Source organism: Pipistrellus kuhlii, unplaced genomic scaffold (genome assembly GCF_014108245.1).
Source record: "Pipistrellus kuhlii isolate mPipKuh1 unplaced genomic scaffold, mPipKuh1.p scaffold_m20_p_23, whole genome shotgun sequence".
In the NCBI taxonomy this organism is placed as follows: domain Eukaryota; kingdom Metazoa; phylum Chordata; class Mammalia; order Chiroptera; family Vespertilionidae; genus Pipistrellus; species Pipistrellus kuhlii.
In genome coordinates, this window is record NW_023425522.1 from 11,440,797 (window position 1) to 11,454,930 (window position 14,134).

Genomic DNA, 14,134 nt, shown 5'->3' on the forward strand with positions numbered 1-14,134 from the left:
GCTCACAAGAGAGAACACTTACAGATTGCACAGAGCTGGGACAGACCTCTGTACTAACTGTTTCCCCTAAGAGAAAGTGCCTTCCTTGTTCTCTAATTCAAAAGAATGACATCCTGGCCGGATGTGGCTCAGGGGTTGAGCACTGACCTATAAACCAGGAGGTCATGGTTCGATTCCTGGTCAGGGCACATGCCCAGGGTGCAGGCTCAATCCCCAATGTGGGCTACGCAGGAGGCAGCCAATCAACGATTCTCTCTCATCATTGATGTTTCTCTCTCTCTCCCTCTCCCTTCCTCTCTGAAATCAATACAAATATATATATAAAGGAATTTACTGAGCGCCAACTACTCGGTCAACAGAGACCTTGCCCTTGAGGAGCTAGCCAAGCATGACAAACTCGTGGCCAAACAAGGCATGCAGCCCACCAGCTGCCAGTTTGACATGCTTGAGCTAGACAGGCTGGAGGCAAGCATGTGAACATGCTAAAACCCCTATACGACCTGGGATCGGGGTTAGAGAATGACCTGCACACACAACCTTTGTTCATGAAGAACAAGAATTCTAGAGGCCTGGGACAGTGCAAGCCTACCTCAGGAATATTCACACCTGAAGACTCAACTGCCTGCATCCTCAGGGTTATGAATAGACCCTGACATGGAGGCAGGAGTAAGCCTCGACCACTTTGAGCCAGAGACGGGAGACCCATCTAGGGGGAGGGACAGGAGAGGCTGGAAAGATCCTGAAACAAAGCAAAGGAGTCTGGACTTGAGTCTTCTGCCGACAGGATGTGCTGAGGAAAGGGACCGCTCCTGCAACAGCGTCTGGGACGTGCTGAGTGGGAAGGAGTGCAGGAGGAGAATGCACACGTGGGGACTCAAAACTGACAAAGGTCTTTGGGGAACAAGTGATCCAGGATCACGGCATCATGAACACAGGTAGTCTGATCACCTCGTTCTCCCTTCCTATGCCTCCTCTCATTCGTCTATAAAATAAGAATAACGGTATGCGCCTCCCACAGATCTGAGAATTAAATAACACGGGGAGCGCTGGGAGCAATGCCTGGCGCATGGCATGTGTCATTTTCATTTATTTCTTTCGGGTGGGGAAGGAGTGGCAAACAACCCAGCCTGTTCAGATCAAGTAGAAAGCAGACTCAGTGGTTCTTATGTATCACATTTCACTTTGCCCGTGGAACAAAGATGTAAATAATTTCAACCAGACATGCATATACTTTAAAATACCGAGTTTATTTAAAATATCAGCACAGTAAGACTGCCACACAAATAACTTTAAGAGATCAATGATGATGACAGACGCGTCTATCAATTCAAGTGTACACATTAACTCCTCCAATTAAATCCTTTAATTTCCCTTGAAGCCTTTTTAATTCTGAGGTTATATAAGACTAATCAAGAAAACATTAACATTAAATAAAAATCAATTTTGTACAAATAAGTGGGATCAAGCAGCTTAAATTATCACCTGGAATACTTGCACTTCAGAGAAAAGCCCCAGGTGACAACACTCTATACGTTACAGAAAGATTCACATTATTCCAAGGGGAACATCTACATCACTCACGCTTCACATTTTTTTTTTTTTTCCAGAAGCCTCAGGCAAAAAACCTAGGGAACCTTTTCCCAGGCAGTGACTTCTTTTCATACACATTCTTTTTCTGAATTCAGAACTTCTGAAAACACAGAAGCTTTACCCTTGGTAAAATATGACTTACGAGACGTTCGAGGACCAAGCTGTTATGCTTCTTAAGCTTCTTCCCTTCTCTGGAGACCGAGACCCAGACCCAGAGGTCTTCACGTCCTTCACTTCGGTTCTCTCCTCCCACCAGGTCTCTCTGGTTTGGAGGCATGTCTGCCTCCCCAGCGATGGAAGTGAGTTCTGCACCTCTGACCGGGCACTCGGATGTACACCGATTTCCTCTGAATTCAGAGAAAGCTGTGTGTGTCAGAATATGTCAACTGGTGACAAGACTCAACATGTGAGAAGCAGCTAGGAACTGCACATTGAGAAATGTGTTGGCTGCTGTGACTGACAACTGGTGGCTCCTGTTCTCACTGAGCTGCACAGGGCAGAGGTCTGGCAGTGAACCTGACCCGGCTCGCCTAGAGTGTGTGACCCGATGGGGACAGGTGCCTTGTTGGTTGGGAAATTGCTTGGCATGAAAACGTGAGCCAGGTGAGGGGACCGAACGGTAATTGCACTTTTGTGGGCATTGATCCACCTGTGGGATCTAAAGCAACTTGAATCCCTGTATGAAATATACCGATCTGTTACTTTTCAAAACATTCTCATCACCAACCTGAGCCAGTGGGGGAATACAGCAACAGGAAAATTATACATTCAGAAAATATATTGTCATAATCAATTCCCGATTCCTGGGTACTAAACAATGTTAACACATTCCACCATGAACTACCAGAACCATTGCCATGGCGATGACCTCACTGGCGCGTCCCTCCTCTCACTGGGCAGCGCCTGGCCTGGATGGACAGCCTGGAGAAAGACCGGCCGTGGCCTAAGCGAAGGGGGTGCCGCCGCTCCCGCGGAGCCTTCAGGTGGCAGCCTCTAGGAATTCCGAGGTGAACACAGCTTCTGCGTAACCTTCACACAAGTCCCCAAGTTCAGCAGTCACGGACCCCAGCGCCTCGTCCACCAACTCCTCTGAAAAGCTGAAGACAAACAACGCAGCTGAAGGCGTGCAGCCAAAGAGGGGAGCCTTTCTTCACTCGGCTGGGGAGCTCACCGAGTCAATTCTAAGATTTAACCGGAAACGCAGAAGGCCAAGGGCAGCCAAGATACTTCTGAAGGAGAAAAACAAGGGAGGCCTTGCTCTCCGAGATGTTAAGATGATGGCACTTAGAGCTGGAGGGAGGGGCCTGAATCACACCGGAGGGACCTCACCCTGAGATGGGTGAGGCCAGCAGTGACCAGAAATTAAAACCAGCTGCAACTCAGCCAACCCAGATCACAGAGATGGGGGCCTGCCTTCTCTATGGGACGGGACAGGGCAGGACACTCTATGTGTGTTCTCTTTCTCCTTACACACTCACACACGCACACAACTTTTCTCTGTTGCAGAGTAAGTTGCAGACTTGACATCCCTTAAGTGCTTCATTTTTATTTCCTGAATAACCATAATTCTCTTAAATAACCATAATTATAAAAATCACATTAACACCATTATCTAATCTTATCTACAAACCTTTCCAAAGCCTGCCAACTGTCCAAATAACATCCTTTAGGGGACCCTCCCGCCCTCCTCCGGCCCCAGCCCAGGATCCCACACTGCATTTAGCGGTCATGTCTCTTCACTCTCCTTTAACCTAGATCTGCTCTTTGGCCTTTGTCCTCCAGGACTTTGCTTTCTACAGCGTGAAGGCCTTTTTTTGTAAAACGTCCCTCAATCTGAGTTTGTCTGATGCTTCCTCATGGGGAGACTCTGGTGACACATTTTTGGAACGGAAGCCACAGCAGGGGTCATGTTCCCCGAGTGCTCCTCTCACCCTCTCACTGCTGAGTGACCTGTTACCCCTTGGTGACAGTGATGTCTGCCAGGTTTCTCCCCGTACAATCCTGTTTCCCCTTGTAATTAATATGTGTATTGGGGGAGATGCTGTGTGATTATGTAAATATCTTGCTTCTCATCCAACTTATCTGAATCAATTATTACAGGGCTGCCAACACTGAATTTCTAATTTCATCATTCCTTCTCCATTTAGTAGTTGGCATTCTACTGTAATAAAAGCTTTCCTTCTCCTTTATATATGTATGTATTCACTTACTCACGCATTCATTCACTCACTCATTCATATAGGCTTGTCTGATTCTTATTCAGTAGTTTGTAACTCATTACCATTATTATTTAATAGAGGCCCGGTGCACAAAATTTGTGCACGGGGTGTGTGTGTGTCCCTCAACCCAGCCTGCACCCTCTCCCAATCTGGGATCCCTCTCACAATCCAGGACTGCTGGCTCCCAAATGCTTGCCTGCCTGCCTTCCTGATAGCTCCTAACCACTTCTGCCTGCCAGCCTGATCACCCCCTAACCACTCCCCTGCCAGCCTGATTGATGCCTAACTGCTCCCCTGCCAGCCTGGTCACTCCTAACTGCCCTTCCCTGAAGGCCTGGTCCCCCCCAACTGCCCTCTCCTGCTGACCTGGTCACTCCTAACTGCTCTCCCCTGCCAGCCTCATCATCCCTAACTGCTCTCCCCTGGTGGTCTGCCCCACCCCCCAACTGCCTTCCCCATGCAGGCCTGGTTCCCCCCAAACTGCCCTCCCCTGCAGACCTGGTCTCTCTCAACTGCCTTCCCCTGCAGGCCTGGTCCCCTCCAACTGCTCTCCCCTGCAGGCCGGAGTCCCCCCAAAATGCCCTTCCCTGCAAGCCTGGTCACCCCCAACTTCCTTCCTCTGCCAGCCTGGTCACCCCTAACTACCCTCCCCTGCAGGCTTGATCACCCCAACTGCCCTCTCTTGCAGGCCTGGTGCCTCCCAACTGCCCTCCCCTACTGGCGTGATCACCCCCAACTGCCTTCCCTTGCAGGCCTGGTCCCTCCCAACTGTCCTCCCCGACTGGCCATCTTGTGTCCATGTGGGGTAGCTGTCTTTGACCACATGGGGGCAGCCATCTTGTGTGTTGAAACAACAGTCACTTTGCATATTACTCTTTTATTAGACAGGATTTTGACACTCAGAATATCCCAGACTGGCCAGTTGGAGCCCCTTTAATCTGGCTCCTGGGTACTCCTGACAGGAGCAGCATTCTCTGCTCTCAACACTCCCTCTGGCACGTGATGTTCCAGGCTCCTCCTACATTTCCCAGCCCCAGGCCCAGAATCAGCCATTCCTCTGAGAAGCCCTGGTACCTTCTCATGGGAAATAGTATTTAGAAACAAAGATCTGGTATAAGTGTGCTCACTGCTACTGGTGCCATTGCCAGACCGACTCAGACAGACACACACACACATACTCCGTGATAGTCTCTATCTATCAAAAATAGCACCTTATATTTGAAGTTCTACTACTAAAACACTAAATATTTTCTAGTTGTCTATTTGTTCTCTATTCTTCCTTGCCCTCCTTCAGATATTTCCATTTCTCATTGCATTCTTTTCTCGCTATGAACTTGTATTATTCTCTTAATGGTCACCCTAGATTACAATGAGAATCCCTGACTTAAAAGTCTAACATTAATTGCTATGCTTGCCATTTTCCCAGAAAGTAGAAGATACCTCACAACACCATCTCTCATCTCCCTGGCTTATGTGCTATTGTGACTGTGTGTTCTAAATGTATGCAAACACCCATAAGACAGCAGCTTATTGTTTTATACAGTCAATATTCATTTATCTACACACTGACCTTTTTAGCAATTCACACCTTCCTGTATTTTTGACCTTTCATCTGTGACTATTTTGCTCCGACTAAAAAAATATCCTTGTAATGTTTCCTACCGTGAAGGTCTACCACAATACACTTTTTCAACTGTGTTGGAGCCTCTCTTACCTTACTTCTTGAAATATACTTCACTGGGCTTAGAACTCCGGGTCGGGAGTTCTCCTGCTTTAAAAATTTAAAAGATATATTAGATCTCCCAGCTTCCATGGTCTTTCTGTCTTTCTTCCTCCAGCCTTCCCTCCAAGATCCAGCACTCTGTCTCTTTATCTTTGACTTTTCAACATTACTACGATGTGCCTATGTAAGATGTACCTCTTTGTTTAGCTTGGGCCTTTTAGAGCTTCCTCTATGTATGGCCTGATGTCCTTGTGATCCTGTCTGTGTCTGATGGGTCTACCATTCGGAGCTGCTGTAGGACAGTTCTTGTTAGTGCCATCTCTCTCTGCTACCTGGTTATTCACCACCATATACCAGGCACTGTATATTGTTTGAAAAGTCTAACAATAATTTAAGTCCTAAGATGCTGTCCTATACATTCAGAGAAAATGTGTGTTAGCTGCTGCCTGGTGCCTGGGGGGCAGTAACCTGGAACCACTTTGGTATAAGCTGAGGAACAAAGATCATCTGGAGCCGCGCAGAGTCCTGAGAGGCTCCAGGCACCCAGGTCACCCTCACTTCAGGTGAGGTGAGTACTCCCCCGCCATGGCGAGGCCCAAGGCCCACCTCTGTCCTCTGACCTGGGAACGCCACCCACGTGCCCTGTCCCCTAGGACTGACTGTGCAGCGCCAGACAGGGCTAACCTCCGGTCTGCTTCTCCACGCGGCTGCCCCAGTTATGCTGCATCACCTGGTTACCTTCTGGTGCCTTCCAGCACGTCCGCTTTATTTTTACTCCAACGTTTCTATTAGGAGCTATCCTCAGGGGGAGACGTGGTCCCAATTACCATGTGCGTCATCAAGTGGTCACCTTGTTTTTGTATTTGTTTTGCTTTCCATATTCCTATCGTGAATTCTTCTATATTATGAAATCATCATATTAAGAAACACCAAGCTAATCCGAATCCATTCAAACAAATTAAGTATCTGTTGTCTTCTTCTCCTTCTTCTTCTTTTCTTTTTTAAAATATATTTATTGATTTCAGAGAGGAAGGGAGGTGGAAAGACAGAAACATCAACAATGAGAAAGATAGTCTGCTTTCTGCACGCCCCACACTGGGGATTGAGCCTGCAACCTGGGCATGTGCTTTGACAGGGAATCGAACCTAATCTGGTTCATAGGTCGATGCTCAACCACTAAGCCACACCAGCCGGGTTGTTTTCTTCTTCCTTTTAACCTCCCTCACCCTGCTGCCCACTCTGGGAACCACTCCTCCTGGTGCTCTGTCATCCTATTCCAACCTGGATTGGTTGCTTTCTATGCTTACTGAGAAGTTCTCATATAAATAGCTTTGGCCATTTTTCTGGAAGTTCCCTGTTGTAGTCTAAGTTTCCTAAATCCTGCCTTCCTCTTTTTCAATGTGCACCCTGTGCTGGTGGTATGCACCCTCCAGTAACTTAGTGAAAAAGTGCATGGGAACTAGATTTTTTGATACCGTGTACACCTGACATGTTTTTATTTTATCCTTATATTTAGTTGACAATTTAGCTGAGCACAGATTTGAGGCTGAATTTGGGGAGCATGCTCTAACACCTGCTGGCAGTGTTGCTCTTGAAAACAAGGTCCCAGTCTCAGTTCTGATTGTTTGAACAGGCTTAACTCTCAGGAACCTTTTATCACAATGTCCGCACACTGGGATGTTCAAATTTCCTTTACAAAATGATGTGCCATGGTGTGTTCTGTCCTATTCGTTTATTCATATATGTATTCACTCACTCTCTAATTTGCAGTGGACTAATGATGAACTCTTCCAACCTAGAGACTAACAGTCTTCTGGGAAGTTTTCTTATGGTATTTCTCTGACTTTTCCCATTCCTATTCCTCCATTTCCCCCGCTCTCACATTCTGGAAATCTAACTACACAGATGTTGGACACTACACAGTAACTGAAAATCTGCATGCCTCCATCCCATTCATATCTAACAGCCCAATTCTCAAGGTGATGGAATCTGGAGGTGGAACCTTTGGAAGGTAAATAGGTCATGAGGGTGGAGCCCTCATGAACGGGATTAGTGCCCTTATAAAGGAGGCATGAGAAAGAGGACCTCTCTCTCTTGGCCAAGTGAGAATACAGCAAGAGAAGGGCTGTCTGCAAAACAGGAAGCAGGCCCTTGGACTTCCCAGCCTCCAGAACTATAAAGTATTAATTTTTGTTTAAGCCACTCAGCCTATGGCATTTGTTACGGCAACCAGAGCTAAGACATTGACAGTATAACCCTCTAACTTTTAAAATCTTTTCTTCCCTATTATCCATCCTTGGTGTGTTTTTTTCAATTCTACTTCCTGAGAGATCTTTTTCTTTAAATCCCTCTAGTGAATTTATTTCAGTCATATTTTTTATTTCTAAAAAAGTTTGTTTTATTCTTTGAAAGTTTATCCTATCTAATAAAGAGGGAATATGCAAATTGACTGCCACACCTTAACAAGATGACTGCACCCACAGCAGAGGCCGAGTTCCTGTAACGAGCCTTAACAAGCAATGAGCAGGGACCTGAGGCTGTGAGGCGCTGGGCTGGGGCAGGAGACCTGAAGTTGCGCCCCCTGCTTGGTGGGGGCTTGACAGGGGGCCTCATGCCATGCCCCCCACCTATGGGGCTTGACGGGGGGCCTCACAGCATGCCCCCTGCCCTGGCCTAGGGGACCTCAGGCTGTGCCGCCTGCCTGTCTGGGCTTGATGGGACCTCAGGCTGCATCTTCTGGCCCAGGCCAGGCGACCTGAGGCCTCGACCCCACCCAGCAGGGCTTGACCTGGATGGGGCAGGCCGGGTCTGGATCTAGCCCAATGAGGGTGGGGCTGGCCGGGTCCAGGTCTTGTGCGATTTTGAGGCACATGTGGGTGGGCGGGGACTTGACTTTGGTTCCCATGGTGTAACCCAGACTCTGACAGGAGGGAGATTTTCATACACATTTTACTACTTCTCTTTCATCTTATAGAGAAAGGGCAAATAGCAATATTAAAATATTTCCTCTAATTAATTCCCTTTTAATGTGCACGGACTTCATGCACTGGGCCACTAGCTTTTAATAACACCCTGTTCTCCTCTGGCAGGTGCGGCTCAGCTGGCTGAGCAGCGGCCCGTGCATCAAAGTCGCCGATTCCAGTACCAGCCAGGCACAGGCCCGGGTCCCAGGTCTGTCCCAGGTCAAAGTGTGTGCAGGAGCAGCCAGTCAATGTCTGTATCTCTCTCTCTTTCTCTCTCTCAAATCAATAGAAACATATTAAGAAAATACTGTTCTTGTTTCATGATGTAATAGCTCTACTTACTTGGCTTCCTCAGAGCTTTTTATGTGTAAGGGGCTGTGCATTTATCAATGGCTGCTATCTTCAAGAATGAGCATTTGAACCAAGCCTCCCATTTCCTGACTTAACTGCCCCTATGCCTTACAAGCATCCCCTGCTTCCCACTCCTGTGTTTCACCAGGTGTGTCTGCATGAATCAGCTTGGTTCTTGGCTTCCCCGTCACCAGGCACTTGGCTCTCCCTGATCTGCTAAGTCATTTGCTATTTGTCTATCTGCTTATGGCTTCCAAGTTTTTATTGCTATTTCTCGTTTGTTCTCATTTAAAGGTTCATGCCTTTTGTTTATTCTTTTAGTGACATACAGTTGGGTGGAGATACATGGGATAAAGATGAATTCATATGTTCAGTCTGTCTTTTTTACCCTGAAGTCTCCTGATTTGTTTTTTAAACCAGGGATCCTTAAGAGTTTGCTTTCATCAAAAGCATCACATCACCTAAGCCTTTCCTTTTACAGCCACTCTTATTTACATCCAGTTTATATCATCTCCCTTTGATCACTCAAGCAGTGCTTTTTCTTCAGTGTAAGGAGAAATGGAGATATTACAGGGGGGAAAAAAATCTAAGATTTCCCTCACATAAGAAGCTATTAAGTGAAGTCAACTGTCTTAGGATAATCTTTCAAGATCTCCCACTTAGGAACACTCAAATCAGAAACAAAGAGATTGAAACGGAGTTAGAAAATTCAGATGCATTGTCCTGTAAGGGCCAAATATTGCAGCAGAGAACATTTGTAAAGATCCAGGCATATTTTAATAGCTCTGGCCTCTACATGCTAACCTGTTATTCCTTACTAGAGACCTGGTGCACAAAAAATTTATGCACTGGAAGGGGTCCCTCAGCCCGACCTGCCCCCTCTCACAGTCCGGAATCCTTCAGGGGATGTCCTACTGATGGCTTAGGCTCCCCCCTGGGGAGCAGGCCTAAGCTGCAGTATAGCTTCCCTCTGTGTGAGGCAACCGGGCTGCTCAGGGTAAGGCTCTGCCTCCATTACTCTATTGCTGCTGCTGCCTCTGACCTCCCTCTGTGGGAGGCGACCAGGCCAATGAGGGAAAGGCACCCCCCCATCACCCTGCTGCTGCTGCCACTGACGGCCACTGTGGCTGTGAGGCCTGAGCCCCAGGGCCTCACAGCTGCCTAAACCCACAGCTGCCTGAGCCCATGGCTGTCTGAGCCTTGGGCCTCACAGCCGCTGTGGCTTTGTCCAGATGGACGTCCACCCTAATTAGCATATTACTCTTTTATTACTATAGATAGTCTGAGAGCTTTCCCTAGAGCAACAAAACAACTATGAACGAAGCGTTCATTTATCAGGTGGTAAGAACGTACATGGAAGTCTATCTCCCGTGGCTTGTTTTTGGATTTCCCAATATACCAATTAGCCTCACCATTCAAACAGGCGCTGGGAAAATAAGAGAGCATCTGTAGGACTGTGTACACACAGAAGCAAGTGAGGTTTGCCCACTCTCCTCCCCCACAAAATACACGGCATCTCTACCAGAACTGAATGCTCAGGTACCTTGAAGGGCGCTGTCTATTAAAGAGAAGCTTTCGGACTTCAGTTAAAACTGAGGGACTGAACATAAGTGATTATCTCTGATCCCGCTCAGAACTCCACTAAAATAAAAGGACTTAAGTAAACACATCAATCTACAAGGAGAAAAAGAAACAACAGTAGATGAGGACTGTCCAAGATTCCCAGAAAGGAAATGCACATGGAGGAATCCTAACTGGCTCGGCAGAACAGGGGGAGTAGAAGAAGCTGAAACCCAGGAGTCTGTCCAGGGACATGCCAAGGGAAGCAAGCTGGTTGTCTCACAAAACAAAGACTCCGGAATCAGAAATCAGGAATCGGGAGTAAGAGCATGCAGGTGGAGGCAGGTCTGGGTGGAAAATGAGGGCATGGGCTGACATTCTGCAGAATGAACAGCGAGGTGTCCACCCCTGCTCCAGGCAGCTAAGTGACAATCGCTCCTTCGCCCCCACAAATGAAGGCGTAGATTCTTTGGGAAAAATAAACCCATAATTTTAAACTCAGCCAAATCATCAATCAAGTATGTCTCCATAGAATAAAGACACTTTCAAACTGGCAAATCTTAAGAATGTTCCTCCAGTAGACAAACAGGATATGCTCCATCAAAGTAAGAGAGTGAACCTGGAAAGAGGGCGATGAGGGCACTGGAAATAAGGCCTCTGACCTGGGAGGGAGGTGACCGAACACGCTGGGCCATGAAGAAGGGAGTCCCAGAGCAGGAGCCACAGTGCCACTTAGAGGGCAGTCAGCCAGGCTGGGGGAGGAAGGGGAGGGTCTCAGGAGAGAGAGTGGGGTAGAGGCGAGAAATTGAAATCAACTGCTACATCTGACCACTGAGAAAAAGACACTGAGATGTTGGCTAGTGGGTGGGAAAGTTCATAAACACCTAAAAGAATAAGCAAATAAAAAAGGGGCAACTGTTAACTCCTGAAATACATTTCAAACTTGGTCAAGAAAGAAATCATAGTATACTGCTTGACTCGATGATGAAAAAATATTTGCATGTTTATAATAAAGTGATATTCAAGAGGAAATCAAACTTGGGTCCAATTTAAAAAGAATAGATTTCAATGAACTATTTACATGAAAAAAAACCTTATCCATTCTTCAAAAATTTTAGCAGCAGGAAGACTATGTTTCAGGACTCCACGAAACGACCTCGGAAGGAGAAGGGTTAGAGAGCACGTTGCAAAGCCCAAAGGCCTGCTGCCATGAGCACCTCTGTCCGACCCTGAAGACCTCGCGACCACACTGCTTCTGACCCAGCCTCTGTTCTCTGGTGGAAGAGCCTCCCGCTCTGCCTCAGGAGGGGAGGTTCAGCGCCCTCCCTTGGCGACATCACCCAGGCTGCTCCACAATCTCTTCGATCCGGGAAAGGACGTTCACAGAGAAACCTGGCCACTAGCCCAAAAGCAACTGCAACTCCAAGGCCCAAAGCACAGCGTGAGACCGTGGACATTTCTTTCCCCGCCACTCTCTCAGATAACATTTGGCCCGTGGCACGGAACACTTACTGACCTTTCAGCAATGAGCCACGGATTGAAGGAGCCCACGGCCTCATGGGAGACCATCCGGAGGTACTGGTCGTAGCGGCTGCAGTAGTCTCCGATGCTGCGTCGCATCCCGGGGGGGACCAGGAGGGCAGTCCGATCCTTTCTCTGCTCAGAATCTTCCGAAGGAAAGAGGAGGGGAGCCTCTCTTTCCTCCGATTTCTCCTCTGGTCCCCCACTGTCATCCAGGGAACTGAGAACCAATAAAAACGATGACAACGTTCAAAATCACCTGCAAGCAAGGGCAAACTGCTCACCCACCCCGGTGGATTGCCAGAAAGGCTTCCTCTCATTTCTCTTTCTCACAATGAACAAAACTCAGCGTTATCACCACTCACCATCTACCGGTACCCTCCGCCACTGGACTAACCCTCCACCAGGGAGGAGTTCCTGTCCTGTAGAAATCAGAACTCCTACATCAAATCTGGCAGGAATTTGCAGTATAACCACCGCACCAACGTGATGCTTTCAACAGAACAATCCAGGCTCCTTAACACGCAACATGTTTCTCCTTTTTAAAAAATATATTTTAATTTCTTTTTTAATCCTCACTCAAAGATATTTTTCAATTGATTTTTAGAGAGAGTGGAAGAGAGAGTGGGAAAGAGAGCGCGATACATCTATGTAAGAGAAATACATTGATTGGTTGCCTCTTGCATTCACCGACCAGGGCCCAGGCCAGGGAGGAGCCTGCAACTGAGGTACATGCCCTTGACCGGAATTGAATCCGGGACCCTTCAGTCCCCAGGCCAACACTCAATCCACTGAGCCCATCGGCTAGAGCAAGATGCAACGGTTTCTATGCCCATCTTCTAAACACACTACTTTACTGAGCCATCTTGGAGTTTGGCAAGATCTTGCTCAAAAAGAATTTCTGTGTCTTGTGGGAACGGAAGGAATATGAAACTCACCAACACTGAAGGCAACCGACTACAATGAGATCAGGCTCGTTAGCGCTTACTTGTCATTCCAGGGCCTTTCCAACACGATGTGCACGTCTGGGTCCTTGCTGGCTACTGTCTTTGTGATCCTGATTGGGTGAGGAGAAAGGGGTCCTTCACCTACTGCTGCGCGTTTTTGGTCTAGAAAAGGAGAGGAATCAAATGACTTCTTATAAAGGAGAGTCAGGGTACATACCAGGCTGTCTCCATGGCCAACCGCCCGTGAGGAAGTCACAGGCACCCCCACCCCCTCAAGCACAATGGCTTCGCAGGCGGTGCAATGAAAAAAGAGGAAAGGTGAATTTAGAAGTTACTGAGACACCAGCCAGGCAGGAGTCACTGTTGAACAGTGAGCTGTCTGAAGCCTCTGCTAGCTCTGAAGGCAGAAGGAAGTCTGTGCCAAGCCCCAGGGTTGCGGGTTCCGGAACCGAGCCGCTCATCCAGGGTCTTCAGCAGTTGGGTTTATTTTTTAACCTTTCAATGGTTTGATTAGGGCAAAGGAAAAAAACCCACTTACACCTGAGCACTTAATTAGCTGACTTAATTTGTGGCATTGCCGGAAAATCAGCATAACGATATCGAAACATTAACTTATTAACTAGACCCTGCAGGCTTGACAGCTCTTTGGAATTCTGGATTATTTATAATTTCAAATGTATTTCAAATGTAAGATTTGTCCTTCTCTTAGGTAAGGAGAATCTCTAAGTCAAAGAACTTTCTCTAACTCATTTATATGCTTGTGATCTCTCACTGTCAGAAATACTGCAAAAGTCAGTTTTTGTAAAAATAATGCTGAGTACAACCAAATTTCAATTGTTCACAGAGGAGAGGACATACGCTTAGACCCTGCACAATTCAAGAGTCCCTTTAAATGTGTGATGCGACTGAACATAGCATCTGAACATCGGGAAGCAGGGCTCTTTCTATGGGTCCATGATTCTGGAATAAAGTGTCTGAAACTCGTTTTAGCGCTTAGTATCTGTCCTAAGGAGCTCCTCTTCACTGTATCCCTCAACTTTATGCAGAGTCAGACAGTGACTATTCATTCAAATTGCCCTGGGAAAAGGACAACATGGAGTCCTAGGTAAGACTGCCTTTTGCACGATGCAACCCAACTTTGGGGCCAAAGGCCACCCCACCTGTGAGACAAACTGCTTCCCTCGGCTTCCACACAAAACGGTGCTGGAGTGCCCGCCCACTCACTGAGCGGGGCCTCCCGGCCAGGCCTGTGCCGGGTGC

At 47.4% G+C, this 14,134-nt stretch overlaps 1 protein-coding gene across 5 annotated transcripts in view; it reads right to left on the reverse strand.

Annotated features, from left to right (window-relative positions):
- Positions 1 to 1,228: 1,228 nt before the first annotated feature.
- Positions 1,229 to 14,134, reverse strand: part of KIAA0753 (KIAA0753 ortholog) — a 54,968-nt gene continuing 42,062 nt past the window's right edge. For all 5 annotated transcript variants that reach the window (XM_045586652.1, XM_045586653.1, XM_045586651.1 and 2 more), the window contains 3 exons: positions 12,916 to 13,036; positions 11,923 to 12,147; positions 1,229 to 2,687 (listed from right to left, as the gene is read on the reverse strand). In XM_045586652.1, coding sequence (XP_045442608.1) covers positions 2,570 to 2,687; positions 11,923 to 12,147; positions 12,916 to 13,036 — 464 coding nt within the window. In that variant the 3' untranslated portion in view covers positions 1,229 to 2,569. The remainder of the gene's footprint in view (positions 2,688 to 11,922; positions 12,148 to 12,915; positions 13,037 to 14,134) is intronic.